At 39.3% G+C, this 18901-nt stretch overlaps 1 protein-coding gene across 1 annotated transcript in view; it reads right to left on the bottom strand.

Annotated features, from left to right (window-relative positions):
- The window catches only part of GATB (glutamyl-tRNA amidotransferase subunit B), a 43865-nt gene that overhangs the window by 13531 nt on the left and 11433 nt on the right, over positions 1 to 18901 (bottom strand). Inside the window, exons 3-9 of the mRNA XM_035546999.2 lie at positions 14277 to 14390; positions 10950 to 11148; positions 9745 to 9867; positions 6294 to 6407; positions 5266 to 5350; positions 4818 to 4862; positions 2518 to 2707 (exon numbers count right to left, since the gene is read on the bottom strand). Of these exons, the coding sequence (XP_035402892.1) occupies positions 2518 to 2707; positions 4818 to 4862; positions 5266 to 5350; positions 6294 to 6407; positions 9745 to 9867; positions 10950 to 11148; positions 14277 to 14390 (870 nt within the window). The remainder of the gene's footprint in view (positions 1 to 2517; positions 2708 to 4817; positions 4863 to 5265; positions 5351 to 6293; positions 6408 to 9744; positions 9868 to 10949; positions 11149 to 14276; positions 14391 to 18901) is intronic.

The following is an 18901-nucleotide window of genomic DNA, read 5'->3' as shown; positions in this document are numbered from 1 at the left end:
TTCTGAGGTACAGTATTGTTTTATTATAACTTTTTTTTGTGTGCGTGTTTTCTCTAACAAGTTGGCGCAGAACAGAGATTTTGCATTTTAGAGTCATCCCTCTACCACTGCCATTTATTTAATGAGCACTCCTGGGCGCTCTAACCTGAAAGAATGCTCATTAGATTTGTGCATCTGGCCCTATCAGCAATCTTCTGTAAATTCTGATGTAAGCTTAATACAGCAATGGACATACCATTTTCAGATGAATGAAGGTTAACTAGTCTCCCAGTGAACAGGCAAGCAACTTTTATGGAGAGTATACATGCTGACATTCTAATGCACAATAAAAGAAGACCCACAATGAAGAATGTGTTCACTTCATGCATTCAAATGGATGCATTATCTTATTACAAGCTGTATCCCGAATTTCAGCTTGGAGCTCATTAATTATCTTACAGGCTGCAAAAAGGAAAAAGCTAAGAGAGAAAAAGCAAAGGCAATAGTGGATTTCAGAGAATGGCTGGAAAGAAAGGGGAGCTGGTCAGGCAAATCCATAGGGCTAGTTGCTAGAGATGACAGAAACCACACAGCAGAGGCCATCAGTACTAGCAAGATCGAAGAAGAAGGTTGATGCCAAGTGAAAGGAGTGGGTGTACTGAGTCCGGCTGGGATGAAGTTAATTTTCTTCATTGCAGGCCATAGGGTGCTGTGTTCTGGATTTGTGACTACAACAGTGCTGGTAACGCACCGGTGTTTTGGCTATTGCTGAGTAATACTTGCACAGCATAAAGGCTTTCTCTTTTCCTGCTCTACCCCTGCAGTGAGCAGGCTAGGGGTGGGCAAGAAGAACAGCAAGCCTAAATTGACCAAGGGGATATTACCTGCCATATAACGTCATGCTCAGCAAGAAAAACTGAGGGTAGAGGGTTTTGGGGGAGGTACTCAGAGACTGGATGGGCATCAGAATACTTGTGGGAGGTGATGAGTGATTGCTATTGCATTACTTTTGTTTTTTCCTTCCTCCTCCTTTCACTTCTTTAAGTGTTACTTCTATCTCCACCCATAAGTTCTTTTGCTTTTGCTCTTCTTACTCTCTCCCCCATGCCACTGGTTGGGGGAATGAGCCAGCAGCTGTGTGGTGCTTAGCAGCTGATCAAGGTCAACCCACCACAATGAGGGAGAAGAAGAAAAAACAACAGAAAAAAGGGCGTGCAGAGACCTATTTGCTCTTCTGAGCTCCTTTTATTTTAATGTGCAAGACAAAATGCACAGTTGGACAGCAATACTGCCTGCTAAATCACATTGTGCAATTTACACAATGAGACAGAAAGGTAAGATACTACAGACGCTTCTCAGACACTGCAGCCTCATCACTTCGATGAGACTTGCAACACATCTGCTTACCAAACAGTAGCCCACTAAAATGGTGCACCAGCACAAAAGCAGATTTCCTAACATCCTTCTTCAGAAGAAGGAACCATGTTTTCTGTAGAAACAGATTCTATAAAAGTGTATTAAAATATACACAGTATACACAGCACAAGTGTATTAAAGACACACGAAGAAGGGATATTAGGTAGTTATGTGCACTGCTCTCTCTGCATTTACAGCCAAAGGAAAGGAACTCCTCCAGAGGACAATTTAAAGTACTTACGGTTATACTCTGAATCTTACCATGAAGTTGTTTTCCTTCTGTCTCCACTAATCACAGAGGTAACCAAAGCAGAACACTGTCCTAGCTTAGCTGGCTACGTGAAACGTCTAAGCTTGGGTGGCTATACTAACCCCCCACAGAGTTTTCACTGCCAAAACAAGATGATGCAATTTTTATTTAAGAAGCCTGAAGTCCTTTAGATTAATTTTGGAAGTTATGAGATTTTGCTGTCATTTCCTTATTTACATCCACATTTGTCACATCCTTTTCTTTCACATCCCCTCTTCTCAACGTGTCCCTGGTAAACTGCATTGTGAGGTCAACGTTCATGCTGTAAAGCCATTTGGTTTATTTACCTAAGAATAAGTCAATTTTTTTTTCTAAAGAGTATGGAAACCAGATCAACTGGGGCACATGAAGCTGAAAGATTTAAACTACAGGTTTTCCTTCTGCAGTCAGGAAAGCATGTCTATTAACTTGTTAAATACTGACAATGTGCCCAGCCTCATACCAGACCCAAAGACAAGAAGAACATGCAATTGCAGACAAGGATTTCTCAGCAGGAAGTTGTACATTTGTGGCAGTAAGTCACTAGTTTATCCATGTGTAGACAGACAAGATCAATATTAAATAATAGTTATTTGACTGCACCTTGCATGAGAAATGCTTTTTCTAGGAGCACTGTGCAAGGTCTCTTTTTCCCCTACTATTCTACTCATGTGGCTCCAAGGTACAAAGTAGGCAACGAACTGGACATATTTCCAACCAAAAAAATCCATGAGAACTGATAGCTGGTTAATAATGACATTTGTAAATGTTTTTAAAAACAATGGAGCTTTGAAGTCGCCAGGTTTATTTTAGCACTTGATCAATAGACCTACCACTAAGGTGAAGCTGTGTTCAGGAAGAATCCCATACAGCTCAACAAGCTTTGCTCTCTTCGCACTGGGGAGGTCAGGAAGTCTCTCATGAATCCAATCAATATTTACCACTTGCTGATGGTTCACATTAGCTGGCAAAGATTTAGTATCATATAGAATCAATGGAGGAAGATTTGGCTCTGGCATGAACCTAGAGAAAATGAAGAAAAACTTCCTTAGAATTATTTTCAGTCCAAAAGCTAAGCAACAAGATAAAAAAATATGACAAGTTTAAGCTTACCTGGAAATTGTACTACTATTTTAACAAAATAAAACATTAAAAAATAATTACTTGGTATATCACTGGTAAGTACTAAGAGATCAGTCCCTCAACTGCTGCAAAGTCCCTATTCTCTGTAAGTATTTGCCACTGATTGTCAAAGTCAATGTTAAAAAAGGAGTAATTAAAACACTTCTGCACCCAAAATAATATTATTAGTAACAATGACAATGATAGCTATGGAAACAACCTATTCAACCTTTTGGCATCAAGCATGAACTGTAGATCTGGGCAAAAAGACTGCAGTGGACTGGCAGGAAAAAACCCAGATTGAGAGCCAACTGCCAGGAGTGATCTGGGCAGGCTGCAACCTTTTCCATACTAACTTCAAAAATCTAGATGAAATCCCATGCTGTGCTAAAAGCAAAGTCACTGTGTTCAGCAGGGTGCCACCACAGAACAAAAGCCTCCCTTAAAGAGAAGGCCATTTCAAACCACTGGAATAACTGCAATTGAAGCATAAACTTCATTATTAGATGATCAAATGAGGGGTTCAAAAATTTCAGAATAAAGGACATTGGACAACCTCCATAATTTTTATTTCAAATCTGCCTAACCATAGATCTCACATCTGATGCATATTTGCAAGAAGTAAATTATAAAAATCTGAGAAAACACAGTTTAATATTGATCATAATCTTAGCACTAGTAGTATTCTTTCCGGTCTTTATTTGAAGTATATTGGACTCACCAGTTTTGCCAAGGTTTACATGAACTTTCTTTTGCATTTGTTCTTATTCTTGTTAAATTAGTTGTGTTCTTATTCTTGTTAAATAAGCCAGCCCCTACCACATTAAGGAATTCTTAAATGATCACTGCCATTTCTGCTGCATTTCTACAAATGCTAATTGGAAAAGCAGATTTAATTTAAAGTTTGTGGGATGTTTTCAAAATCCTTGCTGTGCTTCAATAAGAATTTATGTAGGTGTAACAGGAATACAGATAGGGCAGAGCTAAGAGGCTCTGAAAATTCTTCTGCAGAACTACGATTCTCCAGCCGAGAAGCGAACTCTGGCAGTAACAGGAAGACTGTCCTAGGATGCAAAGCCAGGGAACTCCTGGGTGGATCAGCATGAAGAAGACCCTATCCAGGGGAGGATGCACGCAGGCACAAAAGAGGAGAAGAGGAGCCCAAAGCCCTCAGTAATCACTGAGCTACATAACCAGCAGCATTGTCAGATGATCTCATCCAGACACTACTGTGATTACCTCCTGTGCTAGGGCACTGAGAGGTTATGCTGCTGCTTTGCAGTGCTGCCCCAGCTCCCAGCAGCACTGCTTCCTGCCAGGAGTCATGCCTTAGTCCCTCACCCTCCACCTCGATCCTTCTCAGCTGGCTGTTTATGGCTTGACTGTGCTGCACTGACTTCGCCGAGAGTAGATGAAAGAGTGCTCACATGAATCATGCTAGCAATCAAACTGTGATGGCTATCATCTCACACCGGCGGAAGGCAAGAAGTACTTAGCAGGGTAACAGCCTCAATAGGGCTACGCAAATCTTAAGGTAGAAACCTGCCTATGTACGCTGACACCCTTCAGCAGTAGTTAGGATTTTCAAACAGTGTCTTAAACATAATTTAAGAGTGAAGAGGCAGGGCCTGCTATCTGAAAATCATTTCCCTCAGTATTTATTTAAAGCAGGAACAATGCTTAACTCAGAATATTCTTACATTTAATGTCAGACATTCTTAATAATACATGTGTACTGGCCACAAAGCAAACCTTCAATTTATCCACTTGGAGCTAAGGTAATCCAGCTTAGTTTTTGGGAAAGATCTATGGGATTTAGCAGAGATGAGAGAGTTCTAGATCTGAACTTCTCAGAAATACACCGATTTTGATAGGTCTCTTTCCCTTCCAGTGGAAGGTCCACTTCCACACTCACCATACTAACTTTACAGGCTCATTACACTGACTACGCTTAGCATATTAAATAAGTTTTCAGTTCTTGAAATGTTAACTTTATTTAAAAAAAAAATACCGATAATCCTGCATTCCTTCTTTGTCTCTCATTGGTACAGTGCACCTAAAATAAAACAAAACAGGTAAGATGTGAGAAGTGGTACACCACAGAATTAGTTTCCTGGAAAAAGAAAAAAAAACACAAAACAAAAACATCACCTCGTGAAGATCAGAACTTCTTAAAGCCACTTCAAAGGAAGTGTGTACGTAAACTCCCTGACACTGCTTGATGTTAACACACAGGGGTGTTTTTTTTTGTTTGTTCGCTTGTTTTTATCAACAGATTGTGTTAAAGCCTCAAATTTAAGAATAATTAATTACTACCTGCAATGAAACCATGCTGGTGAATTTTGACTTCAGAAGAAAGAAGTTGAGCAATACCATGCTATCTCCCCATATCAGTTCACTGGGTATCCCTAGCACTCTAAAGCTATTATTCCTGATATTCCTCCAAAATAAAAACTCACCCAAGCTTGGAATCAAAGGCTCTTGTTTCATTCAGGATTGTTCCTCCATTTTCCAGTTCTTCAATTTGCCTCTGTATTTCATAGTCTGACAGAAACAAAAGAAAAAAAATAAGCTTGCTATACTGCACTATTAGCTTTTATACATTCTACTATTTCACTGCTATGCAATAATGGAAAAGTTTGTTGATTTAACCTTAACGAAATCAACAGCAGTAGTTACAGACAGAATTATTAGTCACTGTCTTTCTCTCCAGCACTGCTTCTTTCCTTGCATGTTTTCCTCATCTTCTTTCATTTCCTTCAAATAGAAAACATTTTCTCCCAGGCACTGCAGCCAAGCCATACATTCCTAGTGACCTTCCTCTCACCCAGTGGAGTATTTGGAACAAGAATTCTCATATCCCCCTTGCCAGTTTTATTTTGGAGATGTAATGATCATCTTTTCTTGCTCATACCCAAGCTGCATCCAAACTTCACACACACCATCTACTGTACTCAGTGGAAAGCAATCATCTACACTGGAGGACACAGAGCTACTGCTAATATATTTCAAATGCTCTAAGCACTGAATCATCTGCTTTGTTCTTACAGGCAGAGGGATAAAAGTCAAAACTGCAGACTAACGTGGCTGCTATCCCCAGAGTGCCTCATAGGTCCACTGACAGGGTCTCGGTCACGGTGACGGGAGTGAGCTGGGTCCAGGGTCCATCCAGCGAGTTCAGTCAGAAGCAGCAGGACATAAGGCCAGCCACAGGACTGGGAACAAGACTACAGCACAGGTCCAAGGTCCATCAGGAGACAGGACTGGAAACTCACACACCTGTGACATTGCTCAGGCAAAGTCTGAAGGCCCCAGCCTGGACTTAAATGGGACTCCTGGACCAGGGGCAAGACGCATGGATGGGATGCCCAGACAAAGCTAATCAAGGCATTTAAGGCCAATTAGTGTACTCTGGAGCTTGGCATATTTCATTTACTGAGACCTCCTAAAATATCTACAATGCTGCAATAACAAAGGAACCATTTACCTACTGCTTTTGCCAGGAACCGTATGCTATTGATATTCTTCACCTCCGTCCTCACTCCGTAAGGCTCTCCAGGGTGATGCACAGAAACATTGGCATCCACTCTCAGCTGACCCTCTGTAAAAGGAAACTTTATCAACAGAAGAGTCTGCCTTGTAACCTAGAGTAAAAAACAAACAAACTTGGCATGCATTAATAAACTGCATGTTACATGTAGAACATTAATAGCTGACTTCCATATGATCAGAAATGGGTAACAACCACCTCATAATAGCTTTCTGTTTGTGATTCCACTTCAAGCTTCTGCTTCCAATCATTCAAAATTTTCCAAGAATACAATTTTATATATATATATATATATATATTTAGTATTATTGCTCATAATTCCTCTCCAAGAAAACTGTATGGCACAGTGCAGGTCAGGTCCTCTAAATCCGTACAACAGAAAGAGCTTCTGACTCACAGCCCTTAAATAAAGGGCAGAATTATACAAGCAGTTTAAAGCAGCAGACTGTGAATTCCATTCCACTAAAAACAGCACAAAAACTTTGGAATTACAACTTGATGGATATATGCTACTCTAGCATGGAACACAAGACTTGCAGTTATGTTCAACAGATTTACTTAGGTGTCCTTGGAAGTTTGCAGTCCAAATACAAAATGTCAGAAGTGGTGGAATTTTTCTAATTTTCTTCCTCTCCTTGAAGAAACTGCAATCTTTTCCTTCCCCAAATTTCCCTGGCTGCCAAAAACACTGAAACTGAATACAAAGTTACATATAAAAGCATCCTACAATTTTAGTCCAAAATGGGCTAATGTCCTCAGAGATCTTTGATGACTCAACTTCAAGTAAATAGGACTTTCATCTTTCTAAGTTTTCTCCCCTAAAGACATCACTTCTAAGAAGAGAAGGTTTGCCATAGTTATTCAACTGGTGGGAATAAACAAACAGGAAAACTTATATTATAAAGACTTATCATTTTTTCCCATATTGCATAGTGAACGTCTGTAGCCTTCATCTTTGTTCTTAATTTTTAATACAGATAAAAAGGAAAAACAAAACAAAACAAAACACACACAAAACCTACTTGATGTTTAGATACAGTAGTACTAATAAAGAAAATACAAAATAGCTCAGAGTCAAACCTGAGAAGTCTACGGCTCAGAATCCATTCTGGTCAAGAGATATAAATTGACTAGAGAGGATTTGGTGCATTTTGTAAAAGTAGGCTGGATGATAGTTCATTCATTTCCTCTGTCTTCAAAGAGCCTTTGCCAAACACAAATTAAGAATAAAAGTGCTGGAATGACCCAACATCTCTTTCAAGAGAGGTGTTTTGCATGTGCTTCCTCATTGGGGTGAAATCAGTACTTGTTACAGAAGAATATTCTTGTCCTGTCCTTGCTTCATTTTGAGACACAACCTGCTTCTACTTGGATGTAGGTGTCAATGTGATGTGACAATGAAGTTAATCAGGCATAAGTGAAAGGAGAACCAGACCCTAAATGTTCTTAAAAAAGCTATTTCCCTTTAAGCCCACTTTAAGCTCAGCTTCTTTTCATTTCTTTTTGCAATGAAATAATCTTTTCACTTGTGTATTGTTAATGAAGTAACAGTGAATAAAACTGGGCACTTGTCTTCACTGAACACAGAAGTAGAATGAGGGTGAAGTATGAGAATGTAAAGACCTTATTTGAAAGCAAGTAATTATGATTTATAGCAATGGTAATTATGAATTACCATTCTATGATGAGGGAAAACCACAGTAGAAAGCCCTTAAAAATGCCACCTGCAAAAAAAAAATATTCAAATACTTGTAAAGTGAATTATATTGCAGGAAAAATATTCCCAGCACTGGACTCCGCCTTTACAGTCAGAAATCTCAATGCAGTAAAAGATACCACAGTGCAATTCCAGTGGCAATATGAGGGTCAAATTCAGAAGTGATAAATGATTGCATATATATATGTCCATGAAGGACTTTGAAGAGTTGTGCAAACTGGCTGCTTAATAACTAAACACTGTGCCCCACCTGATGGGTACAGCACTTGTGAGAAAAGATTCAGAGAGAAGATGTAGGCAGTGCAAGATGCTATGTAACATATGTAATGTCTAGCAATTATTATTTCGCCCTACATTAAATTAGATTTGAATCAGTATCTAACATTTCTTGGATCCCGTAAGTCTTTGGTAATACTTGGACCATTCTGGCTTAGTTCTCTAGGAGATGCACCCATTTATATTATGACCTGATTTTGTTGCCAGATCAGTGAGGCCAATAATCGCAGGCAAAAAAAAAAAAAAAAAGGGAAAAAAAAAAGCTTAAATTGTGAACACTAACAGGCAACAGATAAATGAGTGTATGTGCTGGGGGAAATGAATGCCCCAAACTGCACTTTTTAAAACTCTCATGTAGAAGCCTTCTGTTTGCTAGCTGTAACCATGGGCTGGTTGTAAACTTTGGTAACATTAGGACTGAGCAAAAATGGTTTGTCTCAAATTTAGAAAGGGACATGAGAGTGAACAACCAGTTAGGAGGCTGAAGACATGCTGCGCTTCTGCACATCAACTATTTAGACTAGGAAAACCGGGGCTTTAGAGTTCCTGAAAGAAAAGCTGGTGCCAAAATGAGGGATTCTCAAAAGAAGAAGTGGTCTCAGAAAGATTGTAGTGGTCTCTGCTGGAGAAATCCTGGAGGTAGAGGAGAATCCTGAAGATCAGATTGATGTGCGGGAACAAATGCCAGAGGATACCTTGGGACCTTGGCTGCTAATGCCTGCAACTGTTCCCTGCAAGCCTGCTGCACAGCACGAACCAACACAAATTTCTGCCCAGCATCCCCCAATCAGCAGTGATCTCCCTAGTGGGAAGACAAGTTGAGACCTAGTGAACGTAATGCCAGAAGGGTGTGGGGAGGGACAGACTGAGTGTGTGAAACAATCAGGTGGGGTAAAATCTTGTTGGTTCACCCAAGACACCTGCATAAGTTTACTGCTTACACCGGTTTTATGACCAGCTGAGACCTGACATGCAACTTAGAGGATGACCCATACTCCTACTACTTTGTGGGAGCTAAGGGAACATCCATATTCCACAGCTAGTCCTTACTACATTGCCTCTGTGCTGCAGCTCTATGGCAAGCAACATGAGGGCAGACAGGAAGAAACACAAGAACCCTGGGGACACTCTTTCCTGCCTAGGCTTATCCTGTAAAAGTAATGTGTGAGTTAATATAAAATCTAACACTGCAAACCTCTGCAGAGGAAGGCAGGCCCACAAGGACACCTGAAGCATGGGAGACATTAGGGCAGGCTCTGAGGATTGTAAAAACAACAGCTAGAAAAAGCTGTGTGTTATAAGCAACTGCAGAGCAAAACAACCAGAAGCTGCGAAACTCCTGCAAATGCAGAGATTTACTGGTGACAAGAGAACATGCCCTTCCCGCTTCTGTACCTGCCATGATTGCCTGGCTGCTCCCAAGTGTTTGAAGAATAAGTTGAAGCTCTCTGACTGCTGCAGCTGCTTCTTCCCCACAGCACATATCAGGCTCCATGACAACCTCCATGAGGCCGACTCCTACCAGGGGAAGAGACAAGAGATTTCCAACAATAGCTTTTAATCTCGGCATATTAGAGTGTAACTGGCTAAACACATGAAAGCACTTGGGCTTTTTTCAAAAAAAAAAAAAACAAAACACAAAAAACCCTCCACCCCAGAAAACAACAACGCCCCCCCCCCAAAAAAGAAAACATAACAATACAAACAAAAGCAAACATAAAAATCATGTATTATTTAGTGACCGCCACAATGGACCCAGCTGCAGACTCATATAAAAACTTTTCCTCCTATTTTTTAAGGGAGCAGACAAACAGCAGGCTGTCCTCCACCCTCTGATGACTTGCAGAACAGACACACATTTCTCTTCTGCCTTCCTCTAGGAGAGCTCCAGTTTAAAGCCAATCTGGCTGCAGACTCAAATTTATTGATCTTAAACTAATCTTGGAACAGACAGAACTGTAAACAGATGTAGTCTAGTTTTTATTTTCAGTATCTGTCTTTCAAAGAATGAGCAGCCACAGCCCTCAACTTCAATGGATACTGGAGCACCATGTCCCTGTTAGGCTAGGCCATCCTGATTGCTGCCTTCTATTTTGCATTAACTTGGTTCATTAAATTTATAATTTCAAAGCTTAAAGAGAAAATCTACATTTTTTCAAAGCTTTAAAAGAAATCTCTGACTCATGCACTGTCAAATTCCAGCAGCTACTCCTACATACAAACTTGATTCACTACGGGTCTGGGATTTTTTATTTATTATTATCATTTTTTAAACAATGCCTACAGTAGCAAGCGCTTTAACAGCTGAGTGGCTGTATGTTACTGATGTACACAGTTTTGAAGAATTGGAGCCAACAGATTTCTAATTTGCTATTGCAAAATGCCATCAACCAACTGCAATAGGAAAGGCCCACTGGCCATTAAAAAATGCAAGCCTTCCCCTGCTTCAAGTGTAATGTGCATTTTGATCTGTTTTTATTTTTGAGGAGAGACATATCAGGTTGTTTTTAATTTGCACCTGTTACTTTTCACCCATTTACTTTTAAAGACCCATCTTACACATAAAGAAGGAGAAAAATAAGAAAATAGTCCAGGCTTACCAGCCCTATTCAAGTCAACAAGAGTTTGGCTCCTTGAATCATCGTGGAGACTCTTTCCACTGTCTTGCTCCAACTGAATTTGCTTAATCCTCACAGTTTTGGTCACCATCTGGCTCATTTTGTTATCTATGCAGAGACTGTATGACAGACTCCCATTCACCGCAATAGGAATTCTTTGCTGAGTGATTTGATAGCCAGCCTGTCAAAAAAATAGCTTTATACTCAAAACATTCATTTTATGCAAAACAGCAGCATTACCAAATGCAAGTACTCTAGACTAAGAATATTAAACTGACAATGCAACATCTTCCACAGTGACCTGTAAAAGATGAAGGTACACATAAACAGGCAAAAACACAAATTATTCTGCTTATCTGGAGAGGAGGGAAGCTATAGAATGGGACTAGAATTCAAAGTAACTGTGAGAAGCTGGAGATCTGGGAAAAAATAAAAGTGCTCCTCAATACAGGCAAGAATACAATACTATACTAATGCAGAAATAATCAATAATCAACTACTCATCCACTTGCCAAGGATGACATCAATTTTACTGATACTGCCTTGGGGCAGAAAATGGACCAGAAGTGGTTCTTCCATGCTTGTGGTTCTGTGATCGTGTTAAATCTTGTCTGAAGACAGTAACTGTAGCTCCATCCCCAAGCTGGGACTATCGCTCATCTTCCCATCAGGCTGAATATCCCTCTCTGCCAGTTCAGTAACTTACTCATAAGTGTGGTGGGGAGGGAGGTGGCAGGAAAAAAATATGAAGAAAAGGAGAAAGTTCAGTTTCATTAATGCAGCAATCTACAAGCTAGACACTGCAACCCCCAATGGAGCACACAGCTGATAAATACCACCTCATACTTGGGACTCCATGCAAAGGGGCAGCTCCCAGCCAGAGAAGGGGCTGCCAGTGACAAGGGATTGTAATCACTGCACTGATGTAAAAATACAGAATTGAATCAATTACTCTGTTGAGATAGGGCCCCTATCTCTTCCTCCTTGCTAGCCTGCTAATGCCCCCACTGGTGAGAATTTAAAAAAAACCTGCCAGTTTCCAATGAACTGGGAGAAGCATTTGTGTATCTTGCAGGGAGGAAGGGCTTACTGTAAAGTTTAGAGATGGTGACAGTGCGTTGGGATGGAGGACAATGGTCTGGCACCGTGAATAGCTCAGCTTATATACGCAATGAAGTGCACGACCTTCTAGCCATAATCACTACAAGAAACATAAAATAATTGACTCTATGCAGACTATGCTAACCAGACAGCTCTTCCCATCTCTTAAAACTTCTCATTAAAATGATTTTTTTAAAGCCTGAAATGGTGAGTGACAATAAATAACAAGAATCCCATTTCCTATCCAAAGCCCTACGCTCATGAGTAACAATAATCCCATTGTCAAAAGACCCTAAGAGCAGGATTTATTTTATCTGCTCTGTACAGCTCATTAGCCTAAACTCCGCATCTTATTACAGAGTTCCTGGCTAGACTGCTTCACTGTGAAATGCAGGTTGGGCAGTTTAATGTCAGTGCTTTAAACTACAGAAGTCAGTCACTAGAAAAAAAGAATTACATGTTTCAGGCTAATAAAATCAGCATCTCCTTCACCAAATTTCCATCCATATTTTACAAGACGATCCTATAATTCATGTCTGCAGACAATGGCAGCCCACATGATGCTGTACACTCTTTCTTCCGCCTCACCTTTCTCCTCTAAACACATAGCTGAGGTTTCTTTTACTTGAGAACATTCTTTCATACAGTTTCTGTGCAGTAGACTGATAGCAGGAGAAAACACAAGAATATTTGAGAATGTTTTCAGTTTAACAGCAGAAGCACCAAAGGTGGCGTGGAAACAGATCTGTGATGTTTTGGTGCTTCTTTATTATGTGTAAAGGAATTTTGAAAGTTGTGCTTATTTCTTGATATTTCACTTTTTTTCTCCTTCAGGTCTGGAAATGGGTTCTAAAATAGTTTTACAAGTAAAAAAAAAGTATTGATAATTCAAAGGGATAAGGATGTGTTGCTTCATATTCCCGGTAGCTCATTACAAAACTCCCAACAAAAGGGCCTCTCTTAGTAGCTCACAAATATTAGCAAAGTTATCCCCAGAAACAAAATCAGCAATTATATTAACTTCACAGAGGTGAAACTAAAAGTTGCACATTCCCGACGCAGAAGAAAACAGGACACAAATCTCTTCTGAGATCCAGGTGTCCAACAGACAACTGTAAAATCGCTCTCTTTCCAAGGTGGGAAGCAAATGTATTTCGATGTGTTTTGTCTAACTTCAAAATATTTTCAATGCCTGAACAAACACTGGGAGAGAAGATAGCCTGGTTAATAACACAGCACATCTATACTTTGATTTGGGACCTAAGAAATCTCTCTCTCTGCCTTTCTTGATGTCTGGGATACCTCACCTAAAGAGAGGATAAGCTAACATGCTTGATCTTTCTCAGATAAAATAGAAACTTTTTTTTTTTTCTTCTTATGCAGTCAACAGATCTTCAGCCCCAAATCAGAGAAAGTAAAACTAGTGTTCCTCCCTTCAACAAGTTAAACTGAAAAATCAGAACAAATAAGCTGACAGAAAAAAAAAAAAGTATTTAAAATTATAAAGAAAGAAAAAAATAGAAATTTCTATTTACCAAAATAGAAAAAGAAAAGATTCAAACACTTCTGCACCCTGTTGTAATGACAGAAGTCAGGCCCTTACTGATTTCCGTATTTCTACACCCATATCAAGTGTGGCAAAATGCATTTGACTTCCACTGACACTTTCTAACAAATATGAAAGCTGCCAACAAACCACACCGCAAAGACTCAGTCTTTTTTTTTTTTTTAAATTTATTGAAAACTACTGACTGAGAAATTTTTTAAGGCAAATTAAATATTTTTAGCTCTTTAAGCACACGCAGAAAAGACACTACCATGTTTATACCACTGCAACTTGTGTTATACATTCACTTGAAATGAAGGGCTATTATCAGACTGCTTTTACCCTAACAGACAATTAGTACTAAGCACCAGGAATGGAGAACTTAGGGGGCAAAGCAGCTCCAGCTCCCAATTCAATTACATTAAGCCACTGGAATCGTGCAGCTAAGCAAGGAGTCAGCAATCAGAGCAATCATATTCAATCAGCGAGCACCAGGGTACAGCTGTCTATTCATCAGGGCACAGTGCAGCATCCTGTTGGGGTGAGCAGAACACTGACTGGAAACAGAAAAAGCATCTCTTCACTCATCCCCTATTGTCACCCGTACTCCAGACTTGCCCTTTCCTACAGCTGTAAAGGAGCCACCCACACTGCATACTTACAGGCAGATCTGCATAGAAATAGTGTTTTCTGTCAAACAAGGACTTCTTGTTTATGCTGCAGTTGAGTGCCAGGCCTGTCATCACTGCTGCTTCTACACATCTCCTGTTGAGAACCTAAGGAAACATGACACAGAGTTTTGCTCAGGTGCTCAGTATGTAACGAACATGTTTCCCGCACACCGCCTTATATGGAGCATATATTCAGTTTTGCTTTCCTTCAAACACCTTATATCTCTTTTCTTGTGTGGGTAGTTCTAATTCATCATTAAAACTGCAGTAGCTACAAATCCACAGAGTTTTAAGATGAAAAAAATGTCATTGTCCCGTTGTCACGCCACATAAGGAGGTATGCACTGCACTGGCTTGCTACTTTTGCACACATTACAGTACTCTTGCACACTCAAAGATAAAAAAGACAAATCATAGCAAATGACAACTGACTTGCAACTGGCTGTCATGTCATACTGGGAAAACAATGGACTTGCACAAGGGACTGCAGTGCTATTTTATTAAAACACTTTGTGGTTACAGGTGTTCTGAAACCACAGTGAATTCCTGAGTAATTATCCATAGATTTGCTTAACAACGATGAAATTAAGCACGCTCATGCTTTGTAAAAAGAGAACCAAAGAAACATCAATTGATCCCATGGCTACAAGTATGCACACATCCCAGTACCCAGGGAACCGATGGCGTTAAGGTTCTTGCAGAACGCCACGTGAGCTGAAAACCCAGCAAGGCCTTCATGAAGAAATAAAGGAGTTGAAATGCAGTTTCTCACAATGAACCCACCACTCTCAGTGTTACACCCTTCTACCTCCTCAGCAGGTTCAGGATCCAGAGGAGAAAGAAAATTCCACTCCCAAAAGTACTAACAAGCAATGTTTCATAATTATAGCTTTTTTCAAATGTGCTCTCATTAATTTAACAGTTGGTTCAACTAATATCAAATTGATAAAACTGGAAAAAAAATAAAAAAGACTGAGTTTGCCTTAGTGCAACTCCAACATGTTCACATTTACAGTGTTTTGAAGGAACGGAACTTTATTCATCTTATTCTGCATTGTAGAGCTGCCAAGAAGTCAATTTCTGGACCATTAAAGGAGCACATTAGGTAAAGGTATTTACATGATTTCATCTGCATTGACCAAAACATAAAAGGCTTAAATACTGTTTTCTTCAATGTTTCTGACAGAATTTGGTTTTTATATTTACCAGCCTGGTTTCTGAAAACAGATTAAGCAGCTGTACATTGTTCATAGCCCATGTGTTTACCTCAAAAAGGAATCTCTTTGCTTTACTCCTCGAGTATTTTAGAAATCAAAACTTCACTGAAAAATAGGAGAAACTCTTCATATAACAGAAACTTAAAAATTGCTTATACAGTTGAGAAATTAAGTATTTAAGACATCTAACATGGGAACTTTCAGATCTTTAGCGTAGCTATATATGGCTAGCTACAACACATCATCTGTTGCAGCATATTTTATTTATTAAAAATTTTAAAAGACACATAGAACAGATTTCAAAACAGATAAGAGGAAGAACAATTACCCTTTGAAATAGACCTGCAGCAAAATGAACGCAATTAGCCCTGACTGTAATCTAAAGTAAAACAGGTAACTTCAAAATATTACTTTATCCTAGTATCATGGCTGCAGTTCATTACATAGTAGATGATCCTGTTTTCAGCAATTAAATGCTTCCAGGCAGAACAGAGACTTTTTTTTTTTACTGTTTAAAAAAGCTCCTAACAATGCTTATAACAGTTCAAATTGTTCAATGTTTAGAACACCACAACATTTCCAACTGCACCAGCAAAATTTCCTCCTTCTAAAGCCGTATGGCATGACACTACTCAGCTTTACAAATTAGAGAGGACTATACCCGTCAGCCCTTTAACCAGAAACCATTAAGGCTCCATAAGGACCAGGGAGACTCAAAACACCACTGCACCGAAGCAGTGAACACATGCCTGATGTCCTGCTGCATTTCCTGCCAGCAAAGGGATTGTGACTGACTCCAATCTGAGAACAAGGCAAAACCAAAGTCCCAAGCTGCAGTCCACTAGAGCCTCAGAGGATGTTCTACAAACACAGGCAGAGTTTAGCCAATGATTATGATTCAACTATCACCTTTGACTACTACTTCAGTTTTTGCTTCAAACAAGATAGACTGTATCTTACTCATTCCTCTAAGGGATTAAAACTGTTTGGGGGTGGAGGAAATAATTTCCATATACTTACTACTTATATCTCCCAGAAGCTTTTGTACTACAACTGGTGAACCATTTTGGTGGCCCTGGGGAAAAACTAGCATAAATATGTAAAATATTCATTATTTTCTATGCAGTATTACTAAGCATTTGGATGGCTGCAACGTGTACCTGTGCCCAGCGTATTGGATCACAGTAGCCCAGTCGTTGTACATATGACATTACTCATTCACTAATCTCACTTCCTGCAGTATTTCTTGACCACTGTGGTGATAGAAGACACTGCAAAATGAATCTTTCCCCCAGCGCCATGCTGAGATGTCCTTTCTCCTGCCCTGTTTGACTAGGAAAAGCAGATGACCCTCTACTTCCTCAAAAAAAATCAGAAGTTATCTAATATTGCTCCACTTCTGAAGTAACTATCACTACCCATTTCAGTAATTTATAATCAAAGCTGTGTGCATAAAGCAGAATTGGTTAAGCAAACTACTAATTTTCCTTCAAACAAGTTTAGCTTCTCAGATAATCTACAGCGATAAATATCAATTCGGTATGTGAAACTTCCCATACTAATGACCTAGAATAAGTCCCCCCAGCTTGTTTAGGTGGTAAGCTGTTATTAAGTTGACAGCTTTGACTAGCACCAAAGATTTAAATTACTGGCTTGAACTGACAAGCTGCCAGTCTGATATGCTAGCAAAGTGCTGGCCTTGAAAGAAAGCTATGCAGTTCCTGGAATAGCTATGGACAAAACACAACAGTCTAGAAAGTCTTCTTAAATATTTCTGGTCTTCTAAAACAGAAGCATCTCTCCTAGGTATTTATTTCATGAAATTCCTAGAGATCTATCACAGAAAGAAATGTAAATTGTTTGTACGGGAAACTCATGAGACACCTTAACAATGGCATCACAACATCAGCATCATTTCCCTTGTAGCTAGGCTATCCTGCTAGAGCACCATGGTAACTGAGAGTTAAAGGAATGAAAGAACAATCCAGCTAGGATCTTGCTTTTTCTGATACTTGTCTATTCTTTACATCTAGTTCACAAGTGGAAAGATTCCTTTTAAAAATTTATCATCTTTATTTGCAAGGTCGGTTTAATCAAGACCTTGGTTTTAAATACAGGACTGTTCAATAGCTGTACAAAAGTACACGCATAATACCTTCAACGGCATAAATTTCCATCAAAAGCAAATTTTAACAGTTTTTTTTTTCTTTAACAGCAGGTTTACTCCTTATACTAATACATTAGAAAAGCTAATCTTCACCCTTTAAGGTGAAGATATCTGTTTCTATATTTAGTAAATGATCATTTTTACACTTTAAGAGAGTAGACATAGAGCTTTTTGTTTTGCTCATGAGTAATATATAGGATAAGCAGCCTTACAATACTTAAAGGGGGCTTATAAAAAGACCGAGAACAACGTTTTACTTGGGCAGATAATGATAGGACAAGGGGGAATGGTTTTAAACTAAAAGAGGAGAGACTTATATTAGATGTTAGGAAGAAATTCTTCACTCAGAGCCTGGTGAGGCACTGGCACAGGCTGCCCAGAGAAGCTGTGGATGCCCCATCCCTGGAAGTGTTCAAGGCCAGGCTGGATGGGACTTTGAGCAACCTGGTCTGGTGGGAGGTGTCCCTGCCCATGGCACGGGGCTGGAACTGGGTGGGCTTTAAGGTCCCTTCCAACCCAAGCCAGTCTATGGTTCCATGGTAAGTGAAAAAAATATAAAAAAGAAGAAACACCTAAATCTCCTTCCTGAAAAGAAGTTCATTTCTGCTACCCCTTAAAAAAAAATAGCTTTATTATAGCGGTGGGTTCCCAGAGGCCTTTGTTACAGAACAAAGCGTTCCTTGTACTAAACACAGTATAATCAACATAATTTCCCCCAAATTAAGAAAAATATATATTGATTCCGGGTCACACATTTTAATAAAGTAAGTTCCATATTAATTGGCTATCTTAAAACCTTCACTCCTACTTATAAACATGAAGAAATCGGCATCTTGTGATTAACTACATGACTATTTATCTTGGAAATATTTAATTTCAGCTCCTTTTAATCTAAAATAACAGCTGGAAGAAGGAAATAGTGCAGTGTACTTAGCCAGCTCTCTGTAGATAAGGCAGTAATCTCTAGAAACCTCAACAGATATATCTAGTCATATTTCCTGTTACTCCTATTTCATATCACTCTGATTTTTATTTGCTTCCATTAACGGATATATTCAGTTTTATTATTCTTGCAGTTTTAAAAGTACTGACCTGCTCCAATATATGGTTCTTTGAAGTGCATTCATAAGTTAAACTTCAAAATAAATTATTCTCATATCCACTTAGTCCAAATGTAATTGCGACTGTTCAATCTGATACTGTAGTTGAGTACTTCAACCCAGAGTTCTTCC

Source organism: Cygnus atratus, chromosome 4, assembly GCF_013377495.2.
Source record: "Cygnus atratus isolate AKBS03 ecotype Queensland, Australia chromosome 4, CAtr_DNAZoo_HiC_assembly, whole genome shotgun sequence".
In the NCBI taxonomy this organism is placed as follows: Eukaryota; Metazoa; Chordata; class Aves; order Anseriformes; family Anatidae; genus Cygnus; species Cygnus atratus.
This window is presented reverse-complemented; position numbering and strand designations above follow the sequence as displayed.